Source organism: Lagopus muta, chromosome 1 (genome assembly GCF_023343835.1).
Source record: "Lagopus muta isolate bLagMut1 chromosome 1, bLagMut1 primary, whole genome shotgun sequence".
In the NCBI taxonomy this organism is placed as follows: Eukaryota; Metazoa; Chordata; class Aves; order Galliformes; family Phasianidae; genus Lagopus; species Lagopus muta.
In genome coordinates this window covers 3,342,836-3,369,597 of record NC_064433.1, presented here as the reverse complement: position 1 = coordinate 3,369,597, position 26,762 = coordinate 3,342,836, and the positions used below count along the sequence as shown (strand labels likewise).

The window sequence follows — 26,762 nt, the reverse complement described above, 5'->3', positions numbered from 1 at the left end:
GTCTCGGGTGTATTAGCAGTGGTAGATTAGTGGACCTTTCTAGGATTTGGGAATAGTTTTAAAATATCAAACTTTGTCATTTCTTGAGCATTTGATACTAGGCCAGCGTCAATTGATAGATGAACTTAATGTGAATGTTTTGGTATCTAATATTTGTAGTTTCCAAGCAGTAACTTTCTCCTAGGGTAACTTAGTGAAATGAAGTACAGAAGGACAGTTGAGGTGAATAGGCAGCCATAGGAAGGACTTCATTTGCAGTAGGTTGATAATTCTGTGGACTTACAGGATCAAAATGCTGAGGTATGTGTAGGCTCTGAATCAGAATCACAAGGTTGGGAATGACCTATAAGATCATCTAGTCCAACCGTCTTCTCATTACCACTGCTACCATGAGCTACTAAACCATATCTTGCAGCTCCTCATCCAGACACCTCCTGAACACTGCCAGGGACGGCGACTCCACCACCTCCCTGGGCAGCCATTGCAGTGCCTGACCACTCTCCGGGGAGAAAGTTTTTCCTCATGTCCAACCTAAACCTCCTCCGGTACAACTTGCAGCCATTTCCTTGGGTGCTGTTTGTTGCCTGGGAGAAGAGGCCAAATCCTCTTCACAGCCTCCCTTCAGGAGGTTGTAGAGTGCAGTAAGGTCTCCCCTGAGCCTCCTCTTCTCCAGACTAAACAATCCCAGCTCCCTCAGCTGCTCCTCGTAAGTCTTGTGCTCCAGACCCCTCACCAGTTGCGTTGCCCTTCTCTGGTCACGTTCCAGGGCCTCAATGTCATTCCTGTAGTGAGGGGCCCAAAAGTGAACACAGTAGTCGAGGTGTGGCCTCACCAGTGCTGAGTACAGGGGGATGATCACCTCCCTGCTCCTGCTGGCCGCGCTATTGCTAATGCAGGCCAGGATGCCGTTGGCCCTCTTGGCCACCTGGGCATGCTGTCGGCTCATGTTCAGCTGAGCATCAACCACCCAGGTCCCTTTCCCCTTCACAGTCATCCAGCCACTCATCCCCAAGCCTATAGTGCTGCATGGGGTTACTGTGGCCAAAGTGCAGGAGCCGGCACTTGGCCTTGTTGAACCTCATCCCATTCACCTCAGCCCAGTAATCCAGCTTATCTAGATCCCCCTGAAGGGCCTCCCTACCCTCAGGCAGATCGACACCACCTCCCAGCTTGGTATCATCTGCAGACTTACTGAGGGTGCACTCAATCCCCTCATCCTGGTCATCAGTAAAGGTATTAAACAAGATGGGCCCCAGTACCGACCCCTGGGGGATACCACTTGTAATGTGTTGCCAGCTGGACTTCACTCCATTCACCACAACCCGCTGGGCACGGCCATCTAGCCAGTTTCTTACCCAAGGGAGTGTATACCTGTCCAGACCACGGGCAGCCAGTTTCCCCAGAAGAAGCCTGTGAGAGACCGTGTCAAAGGCTTTGCTGAAGTCTAGGAAGACTACATCAACAGCCCTTCCCTCATCTACCAGACTGGTCACCCAGTCATAGAAGGAGATGAGGTTGGTCAAGCATGATCTGCCTTTCATGAACCCATGCTGGCTGGGTCTGATCCCCTGGACACCACGCATGTGCTGTGTGATCTCACCCAAGATGATTTGCTCCATTACTTTCCCTTGTACCAAGGCCAGGCTAACAGGCCTATAGTTCCCCGGATCCTCCTTACGGCCCTTCTTGAAGATGGGAGTCACATCAGCAAGCCTACAATCCTCTGGTACCTCTCCAGTTAACCACAAGTGCTGATAGATGGCCAAGAGCAGCTCGGCAATCACTCCTGCCAGCACCCTCAGCACTTGAGGGTGTAGCCTATCCAGTCCCATGGACTGGTGACAGTCCAGATGGAGGAGGAGCTCTCTGACTGTCTCCATCTGAATCGCTGGGGGCGTATCCTGAGTAGCATCCCAGACTTCTAGATCAAGGCATCAAATGCCCAGAGGATAACTGGTCTGGCTACTAAAGGCAACTGGGAAGCACTATATTTTGTATGTCTGTAGTATTCTTTTGCACTATTTTGGTACCTCCTGTAGACATCAGAAGAGATGCAAGATCTTCTTGGAAACAGTATTTTACTGTGCAAAGTGGTAGCTTCTGTTGTGCGTTTGTGTTGATTCATCATCACTGTGGCTTTATGCTCACATGTCAGCTCTGTGAAGGACATGGAAATTGTGTAGATGGATTAGGTTTAGGTGATGCTATTTCTCAAACTTCTAAGTGTTTCTTGACAGAAACTCTTCAGTAGCAGACAAGGTCTTCCCATGGGTTAATTGGTTAAGAGGATAAATTCTTTCTGACTAAAAAGGAAAGTGTAGGTCAACAAGTGTCTACTGGTAGTAGGTTCAAAATGGTCTAGAATATTGGCATATGGTAAGGTGACAATTTACTGCTAGCATTAAATACGTTTCCAGGCTACATAAAATGAAGGCTGACAAATGTAGAAAAATCCTGTGGTACTGAGAGCCAACCTGAACGTCACCTGCTATTGTATTTCCAGTTAATTTTTCTGTGTTGTATGGATGCATTTTCCCAAAACTTCCAATGTCATTGCAACAGAAGCATTATATTTGTTTGTGTTTGTGACACTTACATGATTCTTTTTTTTGTGAGGTGGGGTGATTTTCAAATATATAACCTTATTAGTGTAAAACTTCTGCTCTGTGCTATTTTTAAGAGTAGGAACTGAAAACGTCTCAAATATTGACCGCTTCCTGCAGATGATGATATGATTTGGAAGATGCTATCAGTAATTTGGAGATTTTTGTTTCATTTTGAATACAGTAATGTTTATGGAATTGAGATCTAATACACTGAATCTGCCATGTCTGAGTAGTTCTAGTTGTTAAAAGTTGCTCAGTTGTAAGAAATTCCTGGTACCACAAAAGCTCATAGGGAGAAAGCAGCTGTCCCCAAAAGCCTGCAGCAGAAACTTGGATCCTAAAGATGTAGCTCTGAGCCAACTTCTTAAATAGTGTAAATGCCTACAAGAGTAGGGACAAAGGCGGCACATTCTGAAGTGAACACAATGTAATGCATTCTGGGCAGGTCCTGAATATTACATGCTACTGTTTTATTTCCCCTTTCTGAAGTGTAATGGTTTAAAACTGTTCTGGACAGTATTTATTCTCCAAAATGTTAAAGAATTTCAGATAATTTTGACTAGTTTCTTCAGTGATATGTAGGCATCCTAAACAAAAATATCCTGTTGCGGAGTATCTTATTTTAGAAAATGTTTTCCACTTGTAAAAGTAACTTTTTCATTTATACTAGCTTGTGTGCTTAAGAGCTCTGTTCTCTTACTCTTGTGTATTTCTTTTAACTGAGATTTTAAAATAGAAAATACAATCTTTATTTTATAGAGCTCTGAGTCTTAAGTTATTCAGTTCCATTGTGAAGTGCCCATAGTTCTTGCTTCCAGCATGCAAAAAGTGCAGGAAAACCAGCCAAACTTCAGTTATTCCTAACACCAGATGTTTCAATGTGTACAGATCCCTTTTGGATATTGAAGCCAGTCTCATAGAGAAAGGAGTACTTAAATGAATGCATTATGCACGGTATTCTGAAGGCTGCAAAACTTTGGCAGTCCTGGAGCTTGCACGTGCCAGTCTTTGGATTATGCGTGGACTTGCTAAGCATCGTAAAGCCTTCAGCTGCAAAGGCTGCAGCCTGCAAAGTTAAGAACTGCTTTTATACCTTCAAGTAATATATCATGAATAGTTGATCTGTGGCATTTATGTTCTGTTGAAAATCACCGCATTGACTCTAGCTTACAATGGACGTGGACATACTGGCCTGATTCCCTTATCTGGAGTACAGATTCATTTTACTTTGACTTTGTTAGGAGTGTGTTGCACCATTCACTCCCTTGTGAATTACCTTTAAAGCAGTGTGCAGAGGCATGCTAGGGTGACTGTGCATAGATCTCAGGGAGGATGATGCCTTTTTGTACTGCTTGAAGTATTATGGGACTTTCAGGTAAGGATTTAATAAAGTGAAGAGTATTGGTATTTAAAAAAAGCTGATCTATGTACTTCCAGGTTTTACTGACAGAAAAACAGGCACCTGCAACACAACAGCAGGCTGGAATCCTTAGTACCCCATCTTCCCCCCCCTCACTGTGTGGGAAGAATGGCAGGAACAGAGAAGGTAGGGGTAGAAGGTGGGAGGAAAGTTTATTCTCTTGCCAGCAAGGTCAAAGTAGCTTCACACATGAATCAGCGTTGCCTTGGGAGTAGTCTCCTGTTTCAGCTAGTCTGTAAAAGGCTTCCGTTACATTAACACTCCTCAAGCTGTGCAAATACAGGAATCCTAAAATGCTTCCCCTGTGTTACCACAGTGGGTATTTCGTTAGTAACATAGACACATCCTTAATTAATTTGTTTGGATAGTTACATGTTTGAAATTCTGGTAAGTTTTTGTGGATCTTGCTGCTATTAATGGGTGTATTTCTGCCACTAGGCTCTGAAGACAGTTAAACTTTCTGGACAAACCCTGACTGAATGGATGTAGCACATTGCTATGTTCAGCTTTCAGACCCTGAAAGAGCTTAGTATGTTTAGTGGGAATTAATCCATGAATTTTCCAGGGCTTGCAAGTGCTGAGGGACCAAGGGATTTTATTCATGCTAGGATTAAGGAACTGCATTGCCTTTGTATTCTTTGTTATATCTTCTGTTTTTTCCTCTGACATCCCATGCAAATTACTGCAAAATTGAAGATGACTTGCTCCTGAAAGTGTCATGCAGCAAAGACTGTGTGCTACACTTTGTGGTAATTGATGCAATTCGTGCAGCTGGATAATCAAATTATGTTCTGAGAATAGCTGACGAGTGATATAAATAAAAATTTCACAAGCTACATCTTTTCTGATGTGTCACTTAGTTTCAAAGAAGATATGGCCATTTCCACGGTGCTATTTAACATAGTATTTCTGTTATATATAGATGTGTGTGTGTATTATATATTTTTCTTGGCATGTTGCTATGAAAGCTAACAGAAGAAGCCTATGTTGAACTCTACTTAGTATCTGAGAAGACAATCTCATAAGCCATGGGTTAGCCTGAGGGGAAAAGTTACACAGCCACTTCTGTAATGTTGTAACACCTCTAGGTCCAAACTATTCTTTTTCTTCTCCTTAAAGCTGTCATCACTTTCCAGGAAACATCTGAGAGCTTGTGGCTGTCCTGAATTGCTTAGATCAGTATGAAATTTTAAGTTTATCACCATCTTTTCAAAAACAATTAATAAAAAATATTTCTATCTCTGCTGTGCCCTCATGAAGGTTTCAAAACTGGATGTGTTTCACATCTTTGGTTAAACAACTCATAAATTACAAGTTTAACTATCTTCAGCCTACTGGCCTGCTGGTCTGTTTTAAGCCAAATAACTTGCATCTGCAGAACAATCTTTCTCTTAGCTGGATGACTTCTTTGCTAACCATTGTTATTGGTAATCAGAGGACAGCATGAACTTAGCAGTGCATTTGAACATGACCTCATTCAACATCCTGCAATTGTTCATGGGGTAGTTGAATTCGGCCCACGAAGGACATTGTCCTGAGGGCCCATATCTCAGAGCTGGTGACAGATTGTCTGTTATGTTTTGTCAGCACTACTGAAAGCAAAACTGAGCAGATGATGGGTAACAAACCAAGTTTGCTTGTTAAAATTTTTGAAGCTGCAGTTCTTGCTATTCAAATCTCATTGCTGTGAGTAGCACTAGTTTTGTGAGTAACTTGTTTGTTTTGTTAGAAGTAGCACAATATTAATGCCCTTTTGTTGCAAAGTTCTTTTGTGTGAGAGGATTGGTAAGCTGAATCAAGAAGACTGGATGATCTATTTTTGACTGTAAACTGATACCTAAGCAAGACCTTCATGTGTGCTCTTGCAGCCTGCTTCATATAAATGTAAGAACTGTTACCTGTGCTTTGTGCTTTTGAAGCTGTGGTGTTTTTTTTTTTTTCTTCCCTCTTTTCATTGTTCTGCTGCTTGCATAGGAACTCTCTTGATCTGGTTTATTGTAACATGATGTTCCACAGTGCTGAAAGGCCTTGATTATACCTAGATTTGAGAGCAAGCCAGGTGAGAACACACTGCTCAGACAAGGCCTGGGAATATGGCTTCTTGCATGTGCAGTGATGCACGTATCAGTATCTAAAGCTGTTTTGCACAGTAGGTAAGATTATGTGCACAGCTCTCAAAACGAGGATATTCGTGCTCTGGAAATTTTTGAGTCAGTTTAAAGGACTTATTTCTTCAAGTTGCATTAATTGCAGTTCATCAAAAGCCAATAGGTCATGAGCTAGTTCATTTATGTTATGAAAATACCCCGACATTAGTTGTTTCTGCAAGCAGGCCTGCTGGGAGGCTAATTTTTAACAGATAATTTGATGGGAGGAGAATATAAGCATCTGTTCATTTTCATAGCGGCATTCATGTGCTGCACTGCGTCTCCTCTTATCTGTGCAGTAATGAACCTGCACTGCTCTCTGAAGGGTGGAACAGGCAATCTGAGTAATTTCTTATGTAGGACCGAATGGGTTGACCTGCCCATGGGTCATCAAATCCTGGCCATTGTATCGTAAGGTTATGTATGTGAGCTTAAGCATTTGAGTTATAAGTTCATTGAACCATCTTTCACAAATAGAACGTGGGACCGTTCAATTTTACTTCCAAGCAAAGAAAGTCTCTTTAGAGAACATTAAGCTTGAGGGTGTGTAGTATCAACACTGAGTATCCCAAATGTGTACACGCTTCAGGAAAAAAAGCTTAATCCTGTTTAATTTTTTTTCTCACCCAAAGTGAGCAATATCGATGAATCAAAACTGTGTACTAAAAGCTGCCTCTGACTTTAATCTGCTCCATCATGTCATAGTCAAATTCCCAGAAAGGACTTTGCAACTAGATCTCTTTTGTTGCATTGCTATAGGAGGTTACACGTAAGCAGATTAAGCACAACTCAAATACTATGTCAACTGCCTGACCGAAGGATAGATTCTTTGTCTTAGCTGAAACTAGATATGTTAATAGCCTGGTATTTGCAAATACTTCTTAGCAACATTCTGATATCCAAGCCTAATGTTTATCATAAGACATTCTACTTGCATGACAAATGGTGTAGGTGCATGTCTTTCCAACACTGGCCTTGGGGGTTTTAAGGGTCGTGCTTCTTAGTCAGGTTCTGATCTGCTTAATAGATTTCCTGAAATATTTACTGGCAGAAGATATTTAACTCATGCACTCTCAGAGTATCTTCTTTATAGCTGGCATAGCAACTGTGAAAGTAAGTTATAATAGCCATTATATTTCCTAAATAGGAACAAGAGTATCTTAAGGCTAAACGAAAATGCAAGGCTGCTGACCTACTGTAGCTTCATATGCTGCTTTAAGCTTTTACCTAAGGCAAACTTGCAGAGTAATTGGATGAATTGTATGTATGTTGAGTATGCAGAATATGCATATATATATTATTTTTTTGAGCTACTCTTGTATTCTTTAAAACATTTGGAATCTTAGTTCAATCCCTTGTTGCATATACCCTCTGTGAAGTTCAAAGGTTATTTTGGCATCTAGTGATAGAGATGTCATGTCCTGGACATCAAATGACACACACAGCTCTGATTTTTGCCGTCATATTGGGTTAGATAGCTGGGATGCGAGAGGCTCTTACACCCTTTAAAAGCCCTTGCAGATGGCTCACATCTGTAGCATGTGCACACTGTGTGATTCAGCTCTTGTGGTCAGTTGGTAATTGTATGAGCATTAAAAGCAGGGCAGCAGCCTCCACTCACTTTATGTTTGGGGTTGATGTGCAGTACTGATGCCACATGTTACCATAAAAAGCACTGGATACATGCTTTTAATAGATTTCTGGCATCTTCAGTTATGAGAAACATGAAATGCTTTCTGTGAGCAACTAATATGAGATGGAGATTTTGTGTTGCTGTAGCTTCTCTTGCTGAATTTAGAAGTTATCTAAAGCAAATCACATCCTTATGAGCTGCTGCTTAGATTAAATGTCTTCGGAGTATGCATTACCTGAACACTTGCACTGATACAGTATTAACGATCGTAAAGGGCATAAAGATTTGATTGTGATTCTGTGGATGCCAAGATTCATATGCATTTCCTTTCATTTTCAAGATTATGTAGAACTTTATCTTTTGTTTTGGGATAATGCTGGTGAACGAGGAGGAAACAAATTATATTCTGAATCTGCTGAAATGCAATTTGAAACTGGGAAATGAGACCAATTAATCTCCGCAGTGGTGTGTAGGCAGGAGGGACTATTTGTTGTATGACAGCGTGCTCTCAGAATGGGAAACAAAGTAGGTTGTTTGTGTCTTTTTATGTCTTCGTCCCAGTTTGCTTTAGGACAAGAGCATTTACCTCATGACGCTTATTTTTGAACTTTATTCTGGAGACAATGTTCACATTCCATCCAGTCTTTTAAAGCACCAAGAAGGGAGAATTAGTCAGCTGTTCTTTGTTTTTATTTCCCTGACTCTTGAACAGGGTCCAGGCTTGCTCCTGAGGTTTTTCATCTGGATCAGTCTGAATAAAACAGAACTTCTTGCGACTGAAAACCCTTTATTTGCAAAAGGTTATGATCACCAAAAGAAGCCAAGCTCCCCAATTTCTTGTTTTGGAGGTGGGAAGTTGAACCAGCTTCATGGAGTTCTGTTCACGTTAAAGGAGGTTCGTAGGACACTTATTTAAAAGCAAAACAAAAAAGAAAGCTATCATGTTAGTGCCTTAAAGCATGCCAGGATTCTGTTGCTAAGATGATGCATGGCAATTCTGGCATAAATAGTTATTAAAGCAGACCCTACCCTAAGGAGTCCCAATCCTTTCTCTCCTGTATAGGAACAAATCAATTATTCTTAGGAGGCAGTGTTGTCTCTCGATGCTGTTGTGTTGCTTTTTGAAAACGTTTTGTGAGTTACTCCTAAGTGGGATAATTGCTTTCAGCATTTGCAAGTTAAATGAAGAAAGCTCTAATTAGATTTTATAAAGTGGCTTAGCATGTTGAGAAGGCTTTTCATAAAGTATACTGTGTATTCGCTTGGCGTTGCACAACTGAATTCTGTGAGGCACTGACAAAACTAAAAGATCCTGTTTGGCCTTGGTTTCTAGGTTTCTTCTAAGATCAAAACCTTGTCTTAGGTACTCCTAGCTATATGTACTCTATTCTTTTCCCTACATCCTTTGGGTCGTTTATTTCTATTCTAGAGTCTGGAGCAGTTGCAGTCAAGACTAAGCTGCTTGAGGACTGTATTGTGAAAGTAGGGAACAGAAGCTTGGTATTCTGCATCACTTGAAAATGGTGCCATGGCACACAGTGTTTGATCTGTCTTGATTGTTATTATGCTGTGCTAATTGTGCAGTGGTACTGGGTGGTAGAGAGCCACTTTATTCAGGTTAGTCTTAGCTCTGTGGGGGCTCTGGTTGAGTTGTACAGAAGCCAAAGTGCCCAAGTGCTTAAGCTTAGTAATCTTTAGTATTGCTTGGTGTCCTGTAGATCTGAAATGCGATACGCTAATGCTTTATTGTTGCCACCGCAGCATTGGCATGAACCGAGGAACTGGCCGAAGCAGCTTACCACATTGTTAGCCATCTGAATAAGAATTTAGCCTGGTCAAAAGCTTCTTTCATGTGTGGTTTCTGCAGTGTGCATGCCAGAAGCTTCATGGTGAGAACTGGAAAGTGTTCCCAAAGCCAGTGTTTATTCAGATCATTTGGGCACTGTTGCTTGATATGACTTACCAGAGCCTATTTTAACTGGCTGTGCTCTGTTTGGAGAGTAATGCCTCTGCTAACTCAGTTGATTGGTTCATAGAATTGTGGAATCATTAAGGTGGAAGAAAACCTTTAAGACCATCTAGTCCAACCATCGACTCATTGCCATGTCACTAAGTGCAACATCTACTGACGAAGCTTCATTTGCAAAAACATCTATCACATGTACTAGGAACCTCAGAGATAACAGTTCAGTGAAACTAGACCTACAGGAAGTACTGCTTAATGAAACGTCCCGCATTGATCTACAATCACTTGTTATTACCACAAGACCCAGTAAATGCAGGCTAGCTGGAATTTTCTTTGTCTTCTACTCTGTTCAGTAAGACTTGACTTTGCTTAATCTTCTCTTAGGTTTATCAGTGTGCAGGTGAAATTCTTTATTATCCCCAGATTTTTAGGAATGGTGGTTAGTGTGTTATGTGGACTAGCAAGTACCGAAATTAATACTTCATATGCTGTCAGTTTATTTTTGATGGTATGGTTCAGATTTTAATGAGACTGTAGAGATTTCTAGTGCAATGCACTCACCTCATTGATAGACATATAAATAGACATTAACTAATGGATTGTGGACCAGTCTACATTTAAGCAGGAGGAGAAAAAAGGGTTGTTCTGCTCTCTGTTTGATGTCTTTTACTATAGGTTGAAGAGAATCATGGCTATTACAGTCAGTTTTTTTCACTTATTACTTAATAACAGGGCAAATCCTTTGATACTCCTGGAATCAGTTCTTAATTGTTTGAAGTTGGTGGCTGGTTTCTCCATGACCAGTTGGGGTAGTGTGTTCTTTGTCTGAGCAATAGGCTCGCTATTGTAGCTGTGTGAAGGAGACTTTGCATTAACATTTATAATTGCCCACGGACTCTTGATTCATTTAACCACACGTGCCATGAAGTTTTAGTCATTTTTCAGTGTCTGCCCATATCTGTCTCTATAAATGGACTTTGTGTCTCCCACTGACGTATGTTCATGCTACAAGGGCTTTTTTAAGCAAAAGGATAGCCCTCTTATAAACCAATGTGTAATGGACTTATTTATTCCTATCAGTAATCCCGCAGCATACATGCTTGGTTCCACATGACTTCTTTGGTGGTAAAGAGGAATAACTTCAGTTTTCTTTGTGAAAAGATGATGAACTGGAGGAAACTTTCTGTGTGACAAGATACAATCCGTTCTATGGCAGGTTCTACAAGTTCAAGTCAAAGATAAAATTCTTGTGATAAAATAAATTATTATATATGTGATAAAATTCTTCTTTTCAGTGGTGAATGGTGACAGGACAAGGGGAAACGGCCAGAAACTGCAGCATAGGAAGTTCTGCACAAATGTGCGCAAGAACTTCTTTACAGTGAGGTGACGGAGCACTGGAACAGGCTGCCCAGGGAGGTGGTGGAGTCTCCTTCTCTGGAGATGTTCAAGACCTGCCTGGATGCCTACCTGTGCGACCTGGTGTAGGGAACCTGCTTTGGCAGGGGGTTGGACTCGATGATCTCTGGAGGTCCCTTCCAATCCCTACAATTCTGTGATTCTGTGAGCTTGAGGTGAGGTTTTTCTGCCTGCGGTCTGTAGATTAAATGGTCAAACTTAATGCCTTTAAAAAGTCATGCATGACTAATACACAGCTCTTATGTTTACGAACGATGCATTTTTCTTGAACTTGTTTTTTCTTGAACTTGTTTTTTCTTGAAGCTTGTTTTCTGTAGTACCTGTGCTGTTAACTCCTCTGGCTTAAAACTAGTGTTGCATATGCTGAGTGCCTGAGCCTCCTGCCCGTACTCAAATTTCATTTGAAGATGCATCTCTTCTACAGTGCAAAGCAGGTCAAGAAATTATTAAGTTTGGAGATTTATTCTTGAAAGTTCCTGAGACATTATTTAAGCAAATCTGATATTATCTACTGTAGCCCAGAAAGACCTGATAGTGCTGTGAGAGTGAGATATTTAAATCAGTGGGTTCATTTAAAAAGAAAATTGCAGTGACATGACAAATGGGAAGGGGTCAGAAAGGACTGATTTCAGACATGTGGGGCTTACTATTCCATCTAGTAGTAGCTGTGCCATGGCAACAGCATGCTCTTTTGCAGAGGAACAGTGGAACATCCTCCAGGGTCTTCCATAACAAGAGATGGACTTCTTCTATAGGGGGTTGTTTTCTTTTGAATCAGAGACAAGTTTTGTGAATATACGAATTGACGTCTCTCATGCAAAGAAATTATCTCGTGTGTTCTGAATAGGATTCTTTGGAATATGGTAATCTGTTTTTTCTGTGATCAAGATCAAGTATGTTGCTACCTTCTTTCACCTTCTTCCATGTGACCAAAGGCAATGAGTGAACTTCTGCTGTGTTTCAGGATTTCACGCTATTGTTTCATTTCTGTGAGAAAAGAAAATTTTCTTAATCACTATGCAGTAGCTAATTCTCAAATTTGTAATTATGGCTGACATGCTTCATATTTACCAGATATGAGCAATTTAGTTCACATCTTTGTATTGTTTAGTTAACTCGAACAGTAGTTTGCAGCAACTATTTTTTAGTGAAGAATTCTTTTTATCAAACTTAGTGAAGAATATTCCATCACTATACTTTGATTAGCTTTGTTTTCAGTGAAATGATACAATTAGATTTTTTTATTTTTTATTTTTTTAAGTAAGGTGGTATTTAGTAGCATGTGGAGCAAATTTTGTCATTTGGTATGGCATGGTTAGATTTCCTTAACTGTAAGACTTGTAATAAGTGGTAATTTATCATGCATCTTTTGAGTATTTGGTTAGTCTTTCTTTTTCTCTAGATTTTCTTTACGTTTTGTCTTTCATAGTTTGGTCATGTTTATGTGCATCTTACAGTTTTTAGTTGACAGTGGAAATTTTCCCACTTCTCTTGTTGCTTTCCAGGTTGCCTTTTCAGATTCCCAATACTGACCTTTGAAACTGTGGACATTTTCTATGTGATTTCTATTTCTTATCTTCCAGACTCTTGAGACTCTTCTCAAAGCTAGCTGCACGGCTTTGTTCTGTCATTCTCATTTTAATGCTTTCCAAAGCGCAAAGAAAGGTGAAATAAATACAGGATTTATCTGTAAGCATAATTACTTCTGTCTGATCTCTTGCAAATAAGGCTTTCCCCACCTTGATTTCTAGTATTTTGGAGTACAGCAACAGAACTTCTGTGCTTCAAGATGAGAATAGGAAGGCTTTCAAAACTCGGCTTAATTGAAGTAGTGGTAGACTGTCCAGTACTGCATAGTACTGTCTAAATGTCATTGAATAAATTACTCTGTGTTTTGAAGTTGAGCACTTTGGATGGATAAGTGCATGATAATTTGACAGTGTCTTTTCTCTGAAGACCATAACTCAGGGCAGTTTTGCTTACTGTAAGAAACATTCCTGTAGTTGGAGCTGGAATAACAGTATCTGTTTTGTGAAGGATGGAGTGCTTTTGTTGCCTTCGAAGACCCATTACAGGATATGGTTGCTTGTGGGAGTGTCTGGTTATGATCTGTTAGAAAACAGTCTATTAATAAAACAGAGCCTCGTGTAATAGAGCACGTCTTAATCTTTTATCTATGTAGTTATTTATAGGCTGTGACATCTTAATTTGCTCTCATGTACATTAGCTTCTGTTATTTTAAAGATCAAGTAGCTTTCACATGCCTCTGTGCATCAGTTCTGGAGGGAGTGGTCTGTTTCCTAAGGAATCTTACAAAAAGGCATTATGTTAGAAGTGTTATTGCTTGGTTTTGCTCGTGTTTTTCTAATACACTAAGAAGTTACAGAATGTCCTGTTATATTGATATATGTTAATTCTGTATTTGGCTGACACAAATTTTCCTGAGCATTCAAAGGATTTCTACTACCTGACAGTATTTATTTGTCCTGAATGGGTAGTGATCTATCTGGAGCAGTGTTAAATGTGCTTCATTTTTGTGGTTATTTTTTTTATTAGAATGGTCCCAGTGCCAGATCTTGTCACAAGATGTGCATTGATATTCAACGAAGACAGATCTACACGCTGGGTCGCTACCTGGATTCCTCTGTGAGGAACAGCAAATCTCTGAAAAGTGACTTCTATCGCTACGACATTGATACAAATACATGGATGCTACTGAGTGAAGACACTGCAGCTGATGGGGGTCCAAAGTTGGTGTTCGATCATCAGGTCAGCTACACTGATGTTTTAGCACAAGTTCCTATCTGTATACCTTTTTCTCAGTGTTTGTGAATTATGATTTCGCAATTTAGAATTGCTATACCAGATAACATTGCAATGATAGGGGAAGTTGTGATCTACACTCAGTTAATTTCTAATAGCATTGTTGTCTAAAGCTGTTGATTACTGGTATTCCAATAAAATTGAGTCAAATCATAAAAATATTTTTAAACTAATTCATTTTATTAAGACACGTTTTATTAAAGCTGAAAGCACAGTTCATCTGTTTTTAATCAGACTTGCTGAGCTGGGTTTGCAGATCAGCCTACTGAGTAGACATTGAGGTACAATTTGTGAAGCTGTGTGCTGCCTTCAGAAGAAAACTGTAAGCAAGACACTGAAATGAGGCCAACAGGATCAGGATTCTTAAAAAAATCGGTTATCTTTAATTTTGTGAAATGTTCTTGCTGTATAGAGATTGAAATCTTACAGGAGTAGCTACCAGTCTTTTAAAAAGCTGCACCTCTCCATATATTCAAATTACTCTATTTTTAATCGTGTTGTATATTCAATGGCTTTTGTGTCCTTGAAAAAGATATTTGGTTCTTAGCTGTTTTTATAAAACATGGCCAAGAGATAATACATCAGTATTTGTTTTTAAAGTGTCCCAAGAACTGGTGCTGTTTTGTAACCAAAGCTGTTGTCTGCCAGCAAGATATGCATTTTTGCTGACACTATAAATTAGATGTGTTGCCTGCAGAACAAAAGCCAATCAGTCTTTCCGTTCTATTAATAACAAACATCAGTATTCCAGGTGTTGAGCAAAAGCAAATGATCAGCTGGCAAGAGCTACTTTGGGTACCTTGTTTGCCTCCTTCTGAAATTTTCCTTTTTCCCTGCTATCTCCAAGGAAAGAATGTCCTCCCTGAATTCTTTCTCAGTCTACGGCTTTCTCTTCTCTCCCTCACTGTGTGCTGTGATACCAGATTTTGTTTAACCTTCACAAAAATGTGCTGCCTGGGAAAAGTTGTGTGTAGGCTTTTCTGAGTAGCATCTGTCTTGTTGTGTTCTTCTGTCTTTCTTTTCCCCTGGTGTTTTGTAGACATCTCCATTGCGCTGTGTCTGAGAACATCACCTGCAATCAGGGAGTTCTATTTGATTTGTACTGATGTATCTTGTGTGTGCCATAACTCGAATTCTGGCTTTGGGGATAAACTTACTGCAGACTCTTCAAGGATTCCTGGCCAGGTTACAGCTCTATTTTAGGTTGAAGTAGTGAAAGCAACAATAAATATGTGATTGAGATGGAAGCTGAGTAACAGATCACTGGTTGTTTTTTGGATCTGTAGGGTTGCGTTCAGTAAACTAGCAGTGACTTTGTTTACTTTTTGGCAAAATTGTCTATGGATTCTGGATAAAAAATTATATATTTTTTCCCTAAAATCAGCAATTAGGAGATGAGTGTAGCCCTTTTTGATCATTAAAATGTTAAGCTGACATTAGATTTGAGCTCTAAACTAAGGAGCTGTTTTCTGAGTTTAATACCTGTCAACCACGATGCCTGTGCTCTTGTCTGTTCACGAGACTTTGAGATGTGCAGAGTACTGTCTAACTTGCTAGATATCACTTGCAGGGGAGGGATGCATAATCATAAATCTGAGCACGTTCGGATCTTAATGTGCTTTCTTAAAAACTTCTCTTGTTCTTACAGATGTGCATGGATTCTGAAAAACACATGATATATACCTTTGGAGGCAGAATTTTGACCTGTAATGGCAGTGTGGACGACAGCAGAGCCAGCGAACCACAGTTCAGCGGATTGTTTGCTTTTGACTGCCAATGTCAGACATGGAAACTTCTGAGAGAGGATTCATGTAATGCTGGACCTGAGGATATCCAGTCCCGCATAGGACACTGTATGTTGTTCCATTCTGTAAGTATCCACACCACATCTTGATTCATGGTGTCTGACCTTAAAGAGAGCCTCTGGTTTTGATTGTCTTGCAGGCTCTTTAATCTTCCAAATGATGTGTTGTCTCACTTGATTTTTATGTTCAATGATGTTCTAATGCTGTTTTGTAAGTGCAGGTGGTATTAAGTGAAGTCTCAGGCAAAGTTTTCATGACTTAAAATGAATAAAAATTAAATAAAAGCAAGGTGAATTCTAAATGGGTTCTAATTAAATAATAGCATTGAACTGCGGTCCACTGGTTGAATTTACTCATAAGTATTTTCCTTTCAGAGTTAGTAAAGAATCTTAGAGTCTTCTGTAATTACATAAAGTATCTATTAGACCAGCAATGGTAAACTTGACTAGTGCAGGGCTTACCTGGTGTGCATTCAGAAGCACAGGGGCCCAGCTGCTGCCTGGTATCATGGTTAGCTGTTAAGTTTGGTTCAGATGGCATTATGGGCTTTTAATCCAGAGCCTGATGGGGAATGGCAGAATGCTTGATGATAGAGGTTGTGTTGCACTTTATTACTGGGTGGATAAATAGAAAATAAAAATCTTCTGTTACTTTTCCACTTGTGCTCATCAGCTGTTTAAGTGCAGGACATAAGATTTGCAGGATGAGGGTTGTAACGCATTGTATATGCACTGGACTACCTTTTTGTACAGATACCTTCAGTAGAATAACACAGTACAGAGGGGAATTGTGTCAACTGTGAAGCTTCCATAGGCAGATATGGTGTAATGGCAGTTCTGCACCGAGCTTAGTGGCAGCAAACAAGTTTTCAAAGTTTTGCCGATGTTGAATTTTGATTTGGGGATGAGAGAAGGAATGGAACTGGAATTAATATTGTGGCATCCGCACGTGTTCTGCAATGTACAGTTGAAAACTGACCAGTTTGAAAAGGTTTTCCCTTTCAAACGAAAGATCAGAAGTTTCATAATGATTGCTATGCTTTTAGAGCTTTTAATGACCCTCTAAAATTTGGTTTTATAAAAAAAGAAAATACTGCCACACAATTCTGCGTAGGTACCAGAGGATTTAAGTATATGTCCGTGGTAAACTGAAGAAGACAGATTTCAACAAGTAGAGTTGATGTCAATTTAGATACTTTGCTGTTTTCTCAATCTTTTGTAAGAAAAACAGTCTGCCTCTTATGGGCCTTCTACTTGATGAGCTTGAAAGAAGTGAGAAAGCTGGCTTTTCTGCATATTTGCCTGTTCTTAGTGTGTTGGTATCTGGATAGTTACTCTTAATTTCTTTGTTCCTGGTTTAAACTGTGAAATTATTATCTAGTAGGGTTGTTTTTGGACACTATATCACTTGGATTGGAGAAGACCACTAAGATCATCAACTCCAATCATCACTTAGTGCTGCCAAGTCTGCCACTAAGCAATGTGTCTCTTCATGCCATGTCTGCACATATCTGAAATACCTCCATGAATGGGAAGGTCCACCACTGCCCTGAGCAGCCTGTTATAATGCCTGACTACCCTTCCCATGAAGAAATTCTTCCTGATATCCAGTCTATATTTGCCCTGCTGCAACTTGAGGCTATTTCCTTGTGTACCTTGAGACTGCTCACTCTTCTGTATTGGACTTGAGAAGTGAATTGCCGTTTCAAAATTCTGACCTTACAGTTCGATTACAGCTCAAACAGCAGGGCTATAACCATTACTATGTGGAATTTGTCTAGTTACTCTGGAGTAGATACTCTGTTGGATCCAGGTTTATAGCCTTACTTAGGCTGAGAAAATAATGTCTTCTAAAATTGCATTTGTTTGGGGGTGGAGAAATGGGAAGCTCTCAGTGGTATAGCTCTTGAAACTGAAAATACGTGTATTCAAGAATGGAAAAGATTAAGAATGAAATCAAGAATTATATAGCTTTTACTAAGTCTGTGAATAATAAACTGTTGTGCATAATTCTGCGAATCTTTGTGGATATGGAAGTAATAGATGATTACCAAATTAAAAGCATGATTTTAAATTTAGAAGAAATATCTGTTACTCTTTCATTCATTAATGTTTCTGTGAAACAGAAATAAAGAACTTGGTTAAGGAATACCTTTTTCTTTCTTTCTAGAAAAATCGCTGCTTATACGTGTTTGGTGGCCAGAGATCAAAAACTTACTTGAATGATTTCTTCAGCTACGATGTAGACAGCGACCATGTGGATATCATATCAGATGGTACTAAGAAAGATTCAGGGATGGGTAAGAGTATGACTGCAAAGTAATGCCTTCACATTGGTGCGAATGAGAAATATATTGCTAAGTAGGTGAATGGCCAACTGCAGAGTCCTGTGGTATCAAGTTTGCATCCTTAACCAGCCCTGTGTTCCCAAGTGAACTCCACAGTATATAGGTTAAACTTATGCCAGCTCTTTTGTCCTTCTTGTCATTCGATATCTCCACCTTTTAGCACAATACAAATAATTGATGCATGAAACCATATACCCATCAAAAAAAAAAAAAACAACAAAAAAAACACAAAAAGACAAAAAAAAAAAAAAAGCAAAATTAAACACAGAACATTTTTGCAATTTCAGCAGAGATGAGAAAAAAACTTTAAAATAATTGTCTGTAGAAACAGGGAAGGAGAGAACAGCTTTTTAACTTCTACAAAGTGAAAGGTGCTGTGAAACAGTAATCATTAGCTTGCTTTGAGATGCAGAAAGGCAGGTAGGATGTCCGGAGAAATGGAGCAGAGGGGCAGAGGTTATTTTGCCTGATCAGAGCTGATGAGAAAATGAGGCTTCTGCTGCGTGTTGTGCTGATATACTTTCTCTGAATTGAGGAAGGGGAGCTAAATGTGGTAGCAGTATAGAGTAAAGCTTCAGTCCTGCTTGGTTCATGCCACCTGGCACTACATACAGAAGTCCTATATACCAGAATCCTCTAAAAACACCCAGAGGACATGGCCATATAGAATTGATTTTAAGCTTTTTCTCCTCAAACATGACGCAAAGGGAGAAGAATGGTCATTTTGGAAAAAAAGATTTCTGCTTGTATGAAGCACATTGTTTTCCTCTCTTGCTGATATCCTGATTTTTAACCTATGGCTTGGAAGTTGAAATTTACGTTGCACTGTTTACTATGATGAGAGAATTTATTAATGCTTCCGGTATTATGTGTAATGTAATAACAAGCTTGATCTTGTTTACTGTTCTTCCAGCAACCAAAATCCTAAGAAGCTGATTTTACCTTAAATCTAGGCTTCCCTCCTTATTTTGATCAGGCTTAATTTTACTGAACTTCTGAAGTGAATTATTGATAGTTATGAGTTTGTGTTTGCTCATTCAATTTAGATATGTCAGTGAGGGAGAAGAGAACCCAAACACTTATTCTCTGGAGTGATTTATTTACTTCATTGCTTCCAAGAAAGAAACAGCTTGTATTGTTGTCAGTCTTATTAAATAAGGTGCCTGCTTGTTGCCTGATGCTGCTGTGTACACAACCACAAACTGTGGTCCTTAGAGCTTTCAAAGTTTTGTATTGTTCTTTTTTTTTTTTCTTATGGCTTTACTAGCATTCTTCCATTTTGCTTTTTTAAAGCTGCATTTCTTAATAGCCAGAAGCTTTAAAATATGAGGCTGTGAACTATCTCCGATGTTAACTTCATATTTAGAGTTATTGAGCTTGTCTTGAAGCTAGTAAAGACGTTGAGCACCACTTCTCAGTGAATATATTATCTGCAGGGTTCAGTTACGCAAATGGGAATCAAGTATTTAACCTTCCTTCCCATTCCCACAGGTCCATAAGTGGTGAATGGTAGGCATGGTAAGAAATGAGTCATTGAAAATAATTCACAAGATTTTCAGTTCACTGTTCTTGCATGTGTGAAAAGTAAACAAACAGATTCCAGTGTTTCCTTCACTTTTGTAATAAAATGCTAAAATTCAGTATGTCTTAACAGGAGCAGAGCAAAATGCCTGATACATGCAGACAGTAAATATTGTGATAGCATTACTTTTGCCCCAAAAAAGCAAGTCTCTGTGTTCTTGTTAGGTGATGATATGTTGGTTTGATCTGCGTGAACTAAGTGATTCAGTGATTTGTTGCTGTGGAGTTTTATGCTGCTTAGTGTGATGAGTCAAGTTGAAGGTGCCTGACCTAAATGTTCCTATAAAGTCCCATGATTACATTTTGTTCCTGGCTCGCATATGGCATTCAGTGCTATTCTTAGTTGAGCTATTTTGATTTTTACTTTATTTAAAAACTGAATTGTACATTTGTTTAAAATTTTCAGTGCTGCAGTGAGAAGACTGGAAAAAAATTAATGTAGAAAAACTTGAAGGCATATCAGTAATATGAAGTGGATACCATATCAGAAAATTATGGTGATGTTTTGGTTTTGCTGCTATCTCATCTTGTGGATGAGTTGTTGATGCTGTTTAGTTATTCTTTACTCTTAGTTGTACTTTAAGCGTTGGTTGTGGAAAATCAGTTCCTTGTGTAGATAATGTGCTGAGATAAAGGACTGCAAGCTGTAGCAAATTTAGGCATACTTTATTTTATTTATTTGGAAAATACTAAAATTTGACCAAGGTACAGCTGCTGAAAGATTGGTTTGTAAATAGAGCTCTCCAGGATTTGCATACTGAAACTCTCTTGTTACTGAGTCTGCTTTGTGCATAGCTAAGTCTCACGACTCTTTTTGTCTTCCAGTTGCACTTGCCTCCTCTGCAGGGTGAGCACTGGTGCTTTCTCCACCTCAGTGCATCCAAAACACTAGTGCTTTCTCCCTATTGTCACAGGAGGGCACCAAAATAAAGTCATTCATATTGGTTATCTTTCTCCTGTGTGATAAGTGTTATGAGCAAGAGATTCATTAGGTCAGCTAGAGAAATGGTCAAAACGGGACTGAGGAAAGGAGATTTCAATCGTGATAATGAGTCTGATAAGAACAAAGGCAGTAGTGATGAAATTGGAGGACATATAGTGTGATTGAAGAGCAGAGCCTGTGATTGAAGAAGGGGCATGAATGTGCATGTTGGTGGATGAGCCCTTTTAGAGCAGTTAGAGACTTATTCATAGGGGGGAAAAAGAAAAACCAAAAATAACAAAAATATCACAAGCCATGCGTTTGTCTGAGGCATACATATGGATTAGAGATGTCACTGTTATCACATGTCTTTAAAAGTTTATATTGACAGCTTGCCTGACTTGCTCAGCACACAGCGTATGACTAATCGTGGGCAGTCATTTCAGGTCTAATGTAGCTGATGGGAGCACTTGTGGTCAAGGTTCCTGTGATAATCCTGTTTGGCCCTGACTCAGGTGGTGTGTCAGAGGGAGAATTTCCTGCTGCAGGAGAGGACAGATCGTTCTGTATCCACTCAGTAACTAACGAAATCAAACAAGAGCGAGCCCTGTGTGTTCTTGTATTTCCTTTTAATTGCGAAGTAGTACTTAAGGACAAACTGTCTATATGTATATATATTTTTAATTCCCTCAAGCTTTCCCAGCCCTGCTTGGGCAGCTGCTCATTGGATATAGGAAGTCAGGCGTGTTCCAGAGCTGAGTTTTCATGGATAAGGACCACGGACAGAGACGGCACTGCCCGATCTGGGAAACCTTCATGTAGAGCAAAACGCTGTTGGAAAAACATGAATCAAAATTAAAAGCGTAGTTTGGAGCCAGCTTGGACAATTGATGTGCATATCTCATTTTGATTGTCTGTTTGACACCTGACGTGTTTTGCCCTGTGTTCATTTTAAGGTCTGTCCCGCCAGTGGCCAGCGTATCTTTTAACATGGAAGTACTTTTTTGGTGATGTACGTTATCTTTTCTTCATTCTTGTGAGGTGCTTATCTGAACCAATCTAAAAACACTTGGTTTTGTCTTTGAAGGTGAGGAGACTTGGCAGTCAACAAATCTTAGGAGCTCTACAGTAAAGACTGAGCAGAATTCCATTTGAATTTGCTAAATGATTGGCTTTCTCCAAAATTTCTCATTCCTTGGGAGAGAGCTTATTCACTGAACATCAGGGTTGCTCATTTGTTATTTTTCTTGAATATATCAACCAAACAGTTCACATGGTCTCCTTGCTGCTCCCTGGCTGGCTTCCAAACACAGTCTCATCATGAAAAATCCAAGAGAATAATTATTATCTTGCTGTGTCAACAGCTGGCTTGAATACTATCTCTGTCACTTTGCTCCGTTAAAGTTCAGGAGGTGCTGCTTCAGCTCTATGAATTACAAGGAGGAATATGTAGCAACTTGCTGACATACTGCTTTTTTTTTTTTTTTCCCCTCAAATTTTTCTTTTAGGAATATGCTAGGTTCTGGTGAACAGCAGTAGTGTGATGTAGTTCTCTCTGCTCTTTTAATCATGGGGTATCATGAGGAGGAGGATGCTTGCAGCTTGCTTGTAGCAAGATTAGCGGTAGCAAGTTGTGAAGGAATTGTAATTTAGGTGGCACGAAAGTGCTGTATCAGTGAACTTGCTTCCCTTAGTGAATCCTTCAGAAGTGATTGGCAACTAGAGGTTCCATATTACATTTGCCAGTTCTGTGTGTTCAGAACATGTTTAAAAACTTGCTATAATTTCTTACCCAGTACGAGATGGGATTTAATTTCCAAACCTCTGTCTAGTATTATGAAATCCTCCTCTGTGTGAATTCCAGCTTATTGCTTGGCAAACTCTGCCTCTGTGTGAGAGCTCTGTTTTTCCTCTTGCTTAGATACTGGCAGCAGTCAACATTGTGCTCGAAACAACTGTAGCTGTTTGTACATGCAAGCCAAAAAATATTCAGCTTGCTGAAATGATCATGGTAATTTGAAAAAAAAAAAAAAAGTCTTTAAGTAGGGATTATAGTAGTAGGAACATATCTGTTGCATGATTAGGTGTCACTTTTCTAGAAGACTGAATTGACACTGTGCATGGTTACTCAGCATTTTAGCAGAGTTTTCTCAGGAATTACGTCGTTTGCTCTGAAAGTAAGAGTTCCTGCTTATTTCCATGGACACTACAGTAGATGCATAGAGCACAGTAACACTATCTGATGGAGCAAATTTTTGACTACAAAGCACGGTTTTTCAGCGTGGTCACTACCACCATTAGCTGTACATTTTCACTTGCACCCACTGTTTCACAGTTGCTATGACAGTCATTGCTGAGGCACACCACTCACTGTGCTTGTATTCACTGCTTGGTTTCCAGAAACATTTAGCAAGCATTGATGAATGTCAATGGATGCGATTTTTTTTTCATATGGAAGAATTCAGTGACACACCTTTGCTTCATACGCGCTTCCATGTCAGATGCCATTCTCTCAGCTGCCCCTCCACTGCCATCTGTTATGTGCCAACAAAGTGTAACAGTGTTTGCAGGAAGGTTCAACCTCTGCTGACTTACTGCCAACGTCATGGGCTGACATACTGAAAGAAGAGGTATTACTTTCAGAGCAGACCTCATATTGGTTTTTGAATACAGCCAGTTACGTAAACTTAAGGCCTGGTTAGCTGTTGAGTGTTTCAAATATGGAGGCTGTAAGCTTTTTGTTTTTACTAGATAAAACTAAAATGCCAAGTTTTGGAGAGAGGATTCAGATCCCTTGCTTTCAATTAGTTATTCTCTGTCTGTACTGGGATAATTAATGAGATTATGGGAAAAGGATGCAGTAGCACGTGAAAAATATTCACTTTCTTCTGGGCGTGCTTTTGATTTTGCATTCTGTTTAACAGTTTCTTTGCACAGCTTTTCCTCTTCAATCTGTGATGAATCTGTCATAGAAGCCAAGCTGATATCACTATGCAACGGGCCAGTATCGTGTTCAAAACAACCAGCCCTACATCCTCAGCTGCTGTTTTGTCCTTCAGGCTGTCTGCCTGCAGCTGATCTGAGTGATAGTGGGGCCTGAGAGGAACTCCAGACTGCATGAAATCAGTGGAGGTTTGCTCCAGAGCTGATTTACATCTACTTTTTGCAGGGAAGCACAAAAGTGAGGGATCTTTCGTGCAGCTCTTACTGCTTTATGTACTTCTTGGATCCAGTACATTGCAAATATTAGCTCTCAGAGTCCACTGGCGTTACTGTCTGATTCTCATCCCATGTTGTTTATGGCTTTTTACTGACTCTTAAAAATATATAATTACTATAATAATAAACAAACAAAAAAATTGCACCAACACCAAAAACAACAAAAAAGATCCTAAGCAATCTGTTACTGACATAAATTCAATTTAACATCTTGCATGCAAGATTTAATTTCCGTCCCAAAGTATGGTTTATTAGTTAAATATCACAAGGGTTTACAGCCGTTGTCCCTCTATAATATGCTGACCTCAATCATTTGAATTATGTCCAGTGCTGACTGCAAGCCGGCTGCGCTTGGAAGTGATGAAGCTCTCTTACCCCCTAGTGGCAGTGTTTGTCAGTCATGATGATTTTATGCAGCCCTTTGCTCTGTCAAGGATTGGAGTTTATAGGCAAGCATCTCTGATGTTCCTATTGTAAAATATCACAGCATCTGCCTCTTACTATGTGGTAGTTTGCCTTATTTCCCTTTTGTTTTACCTTCAGGGACTTGTTCACCAAATCTATCGTGCTTTTTTGTTTCTCAAGTTATATTGCACCTATCTTTCTCCTGTCTTCTGCAAAAGGCTAGCTGTCAGTTTCCTATGCCTTATGTGCTTTATCTACTTCAGTATGGTTTCTGCCCAATTACTTAGATCAGAGTTGATGCAAGTTGTTCCTCATCTTAAGTCCCTAGTAAATGCAGTTTATATATATATATTTTGAATATACATTTTTCTAGACTTTCTGTGTTCAATCTTAAGAATAGGCTAACATAAAACGCAGGGAGCTTGGAATTACTTGAATTTGGTTTTGATTGCAGTTACTGCATGTGAATCCTATTTTATTTCCAGGAGCTTTAAAAAAAAAAAAAAAAACAAAAAAAAAAAAACAGAGGAACTTCTCCCTCTTGCATGACATAAATAATAATTTCAGCTTCAGGAAAGATACAGAACACATTTAACGTTTCAGGAGGGATGAGGCTTCCGTAGACGAGTTTCATATGCTTTCTGTATCAGTGATAATATGCTAACCATATCCCTCATGATTATAATAATTTTCATTTCAGTGAGCCTAGGGTATTAATGCTCTGGAGATTTGCATGCTTTTTTTCTAGTAACCCGACATGGTCTTGAATGTTAAAAGCAGCAGATAGGGTTGCAAAGACATTTTCCATCTATATTAGCATTGCTGATCAAATTTAGTTGCTTCTCACCAGAAATATCTCACATACGCCTTGGATTTAATCCTTTTGGGTCAATGATTCAGTCCCTGTCAATGGAAGAACACATGCTATATGTGTATTTTTTGAAAATTAGTTTTTAATTGTGTTTTTTGGTATCAATTTTCTCATGGGGTGACTTTCACAGTACTCCTTAAACTGATTCAGAAATTTGCTCATGGTTTACCAATGAAACAAAGCGTAAAGTTGTTCTACATCTGGTGTTGTTCCCTGCCTTTCTTCTTTGCTCTGTACCCATTTGCTTACAGACTGGATGACTTTTCCTTTGAAATTTCATTGCAAAACAGAGGTCAAAGTAGGCAAGTTTATGGTGATGAGGGCTTGATAGTCTGCCTCTTGCTTTTCCATTAAAACAACAAACAAGGAATTGGTTAAGAGGGCTCTAAAAATGACTTAACAGTATGTATTTCAGTTCCTACTTACGTTTACATAAAAGGTAATTGTTTTTAAAAAATGTTTGCTTTTCAGTTTTGCTAAACATTTTGGTAACATTTTTCTGCCTAGAATTTTCAAATTGACATCTATTACTTTCTTAGTGTACCAGATGTAAACAGTAAGGTATGAGACGCAAGTCTATTAGAGAATGGTTTTACAAAACACTGTTTTCTGTGTTCTTGAAAAGCAATATTAAATGCTTATTAGCACAGGTCTTGTTTTCTAGGATGTGTGTGTAGTTAATTGCAGGGAAGAATTTGCAAAATACAAAAGTTCTGAGAATTTTTCATGCCAAAATCTTGATTGAAGTCCAGGAACCTTTACCAGCCTTTGTAAACTGACCCAGAAAGAGGAATGAGACAAACAGGATCTGTAAACAAAGATCACGTGTTCTTCACAAATACATTTTGGAAGGATGGTTGCCTAGGGAAACAGGAAATGGGAATTATACAACAAACAAAAAGGACTGCCAAACAAATTTGCTGACCTTTTTTTCAGGGAATTATGATGAAAACTGCTGGAATCCTCAGTATTTAAACGTATTTCTTAATCTGAAGGTGGAACAGAAGAGTAACTTAGCAATTATACCACAACCATACAGGAGATAAAGAAAGCTTCCTTGAATTATTTGTACTAAAGAAAACAATGCAGGGCTGTGAGCTGTGTGATCATAAGTTTATCATGATTTTTTTTTTTTTTTGAGCTTTCTAGCTCAATTAAATATTTGGGAATCAATGCTTCCTTTTACAGATGAGATAATGACAAAATCATCCCATTTTTATCTCACAAAGATCATCTAGCTCTGTTGCAGTGCAGTTTTATTCTCATTTTTGAGGGCAGCAGTTCTTTCAAACCTTGACTGTACTTTTCTCTAGGAAACAGCAGCTCTCAGAATGTTGTTTAACATGCTTCCAGGAATCATAAGTAAGAAAGAAATAAGAGAATTTGTACAGGACTTGTTTTTAGCGAAGAAGGAATCAACCTTTGGGTGATTTTTCTTCCTCTCATTTCTCTCATTTGACTTCGGAGGACTCATACGAGAAGCTGTCTAAACAGGAGCAACTTCCGCATGGCTCCTGTTTAGAGATGGTTCAGTTTTAAGCAGTGGTAAATAATGAGAACACTGGAAAATAGAAAGTATTGGGTTCACCCAGTCCAGA

At 39.3% G+C, this 26,762-nt stretch overlaps 1 protein-coding gene across 4 annotated transcripts in view; it reads left to right on the top strand.

The window, feature by feature from the left end:
* The window catches only part of MKLN1 (muskelin 1), a 679,793-nt gene that overhangs the window by 627,807 nt on the left and 25,224 nt on the right, over positions 1–26,762 (top strand). For 3 of the 4 annotated variants that reach the window (XM_048933812.1, XM_048933811.1, XM_048933809.1), the window contains 3 exons: positions 13,748–13,960; positions 15,663–15,884; positions 17,989–18,118. In XM_048933812.1, coding sequence (XP_048789769.1) covers positions 13,748–13,960; positions 15,663–15,884; positions 17,989–18,118 — 565 coding nt within the window. The remainder of the gene's footprint in view (positions 1–13,747; positions 13,961–15,662; positions 15,885–17,988; positions 18,119–26,762) is intronic. The other variant, XM_048933810.1, reaches the window with a different exon arrangement.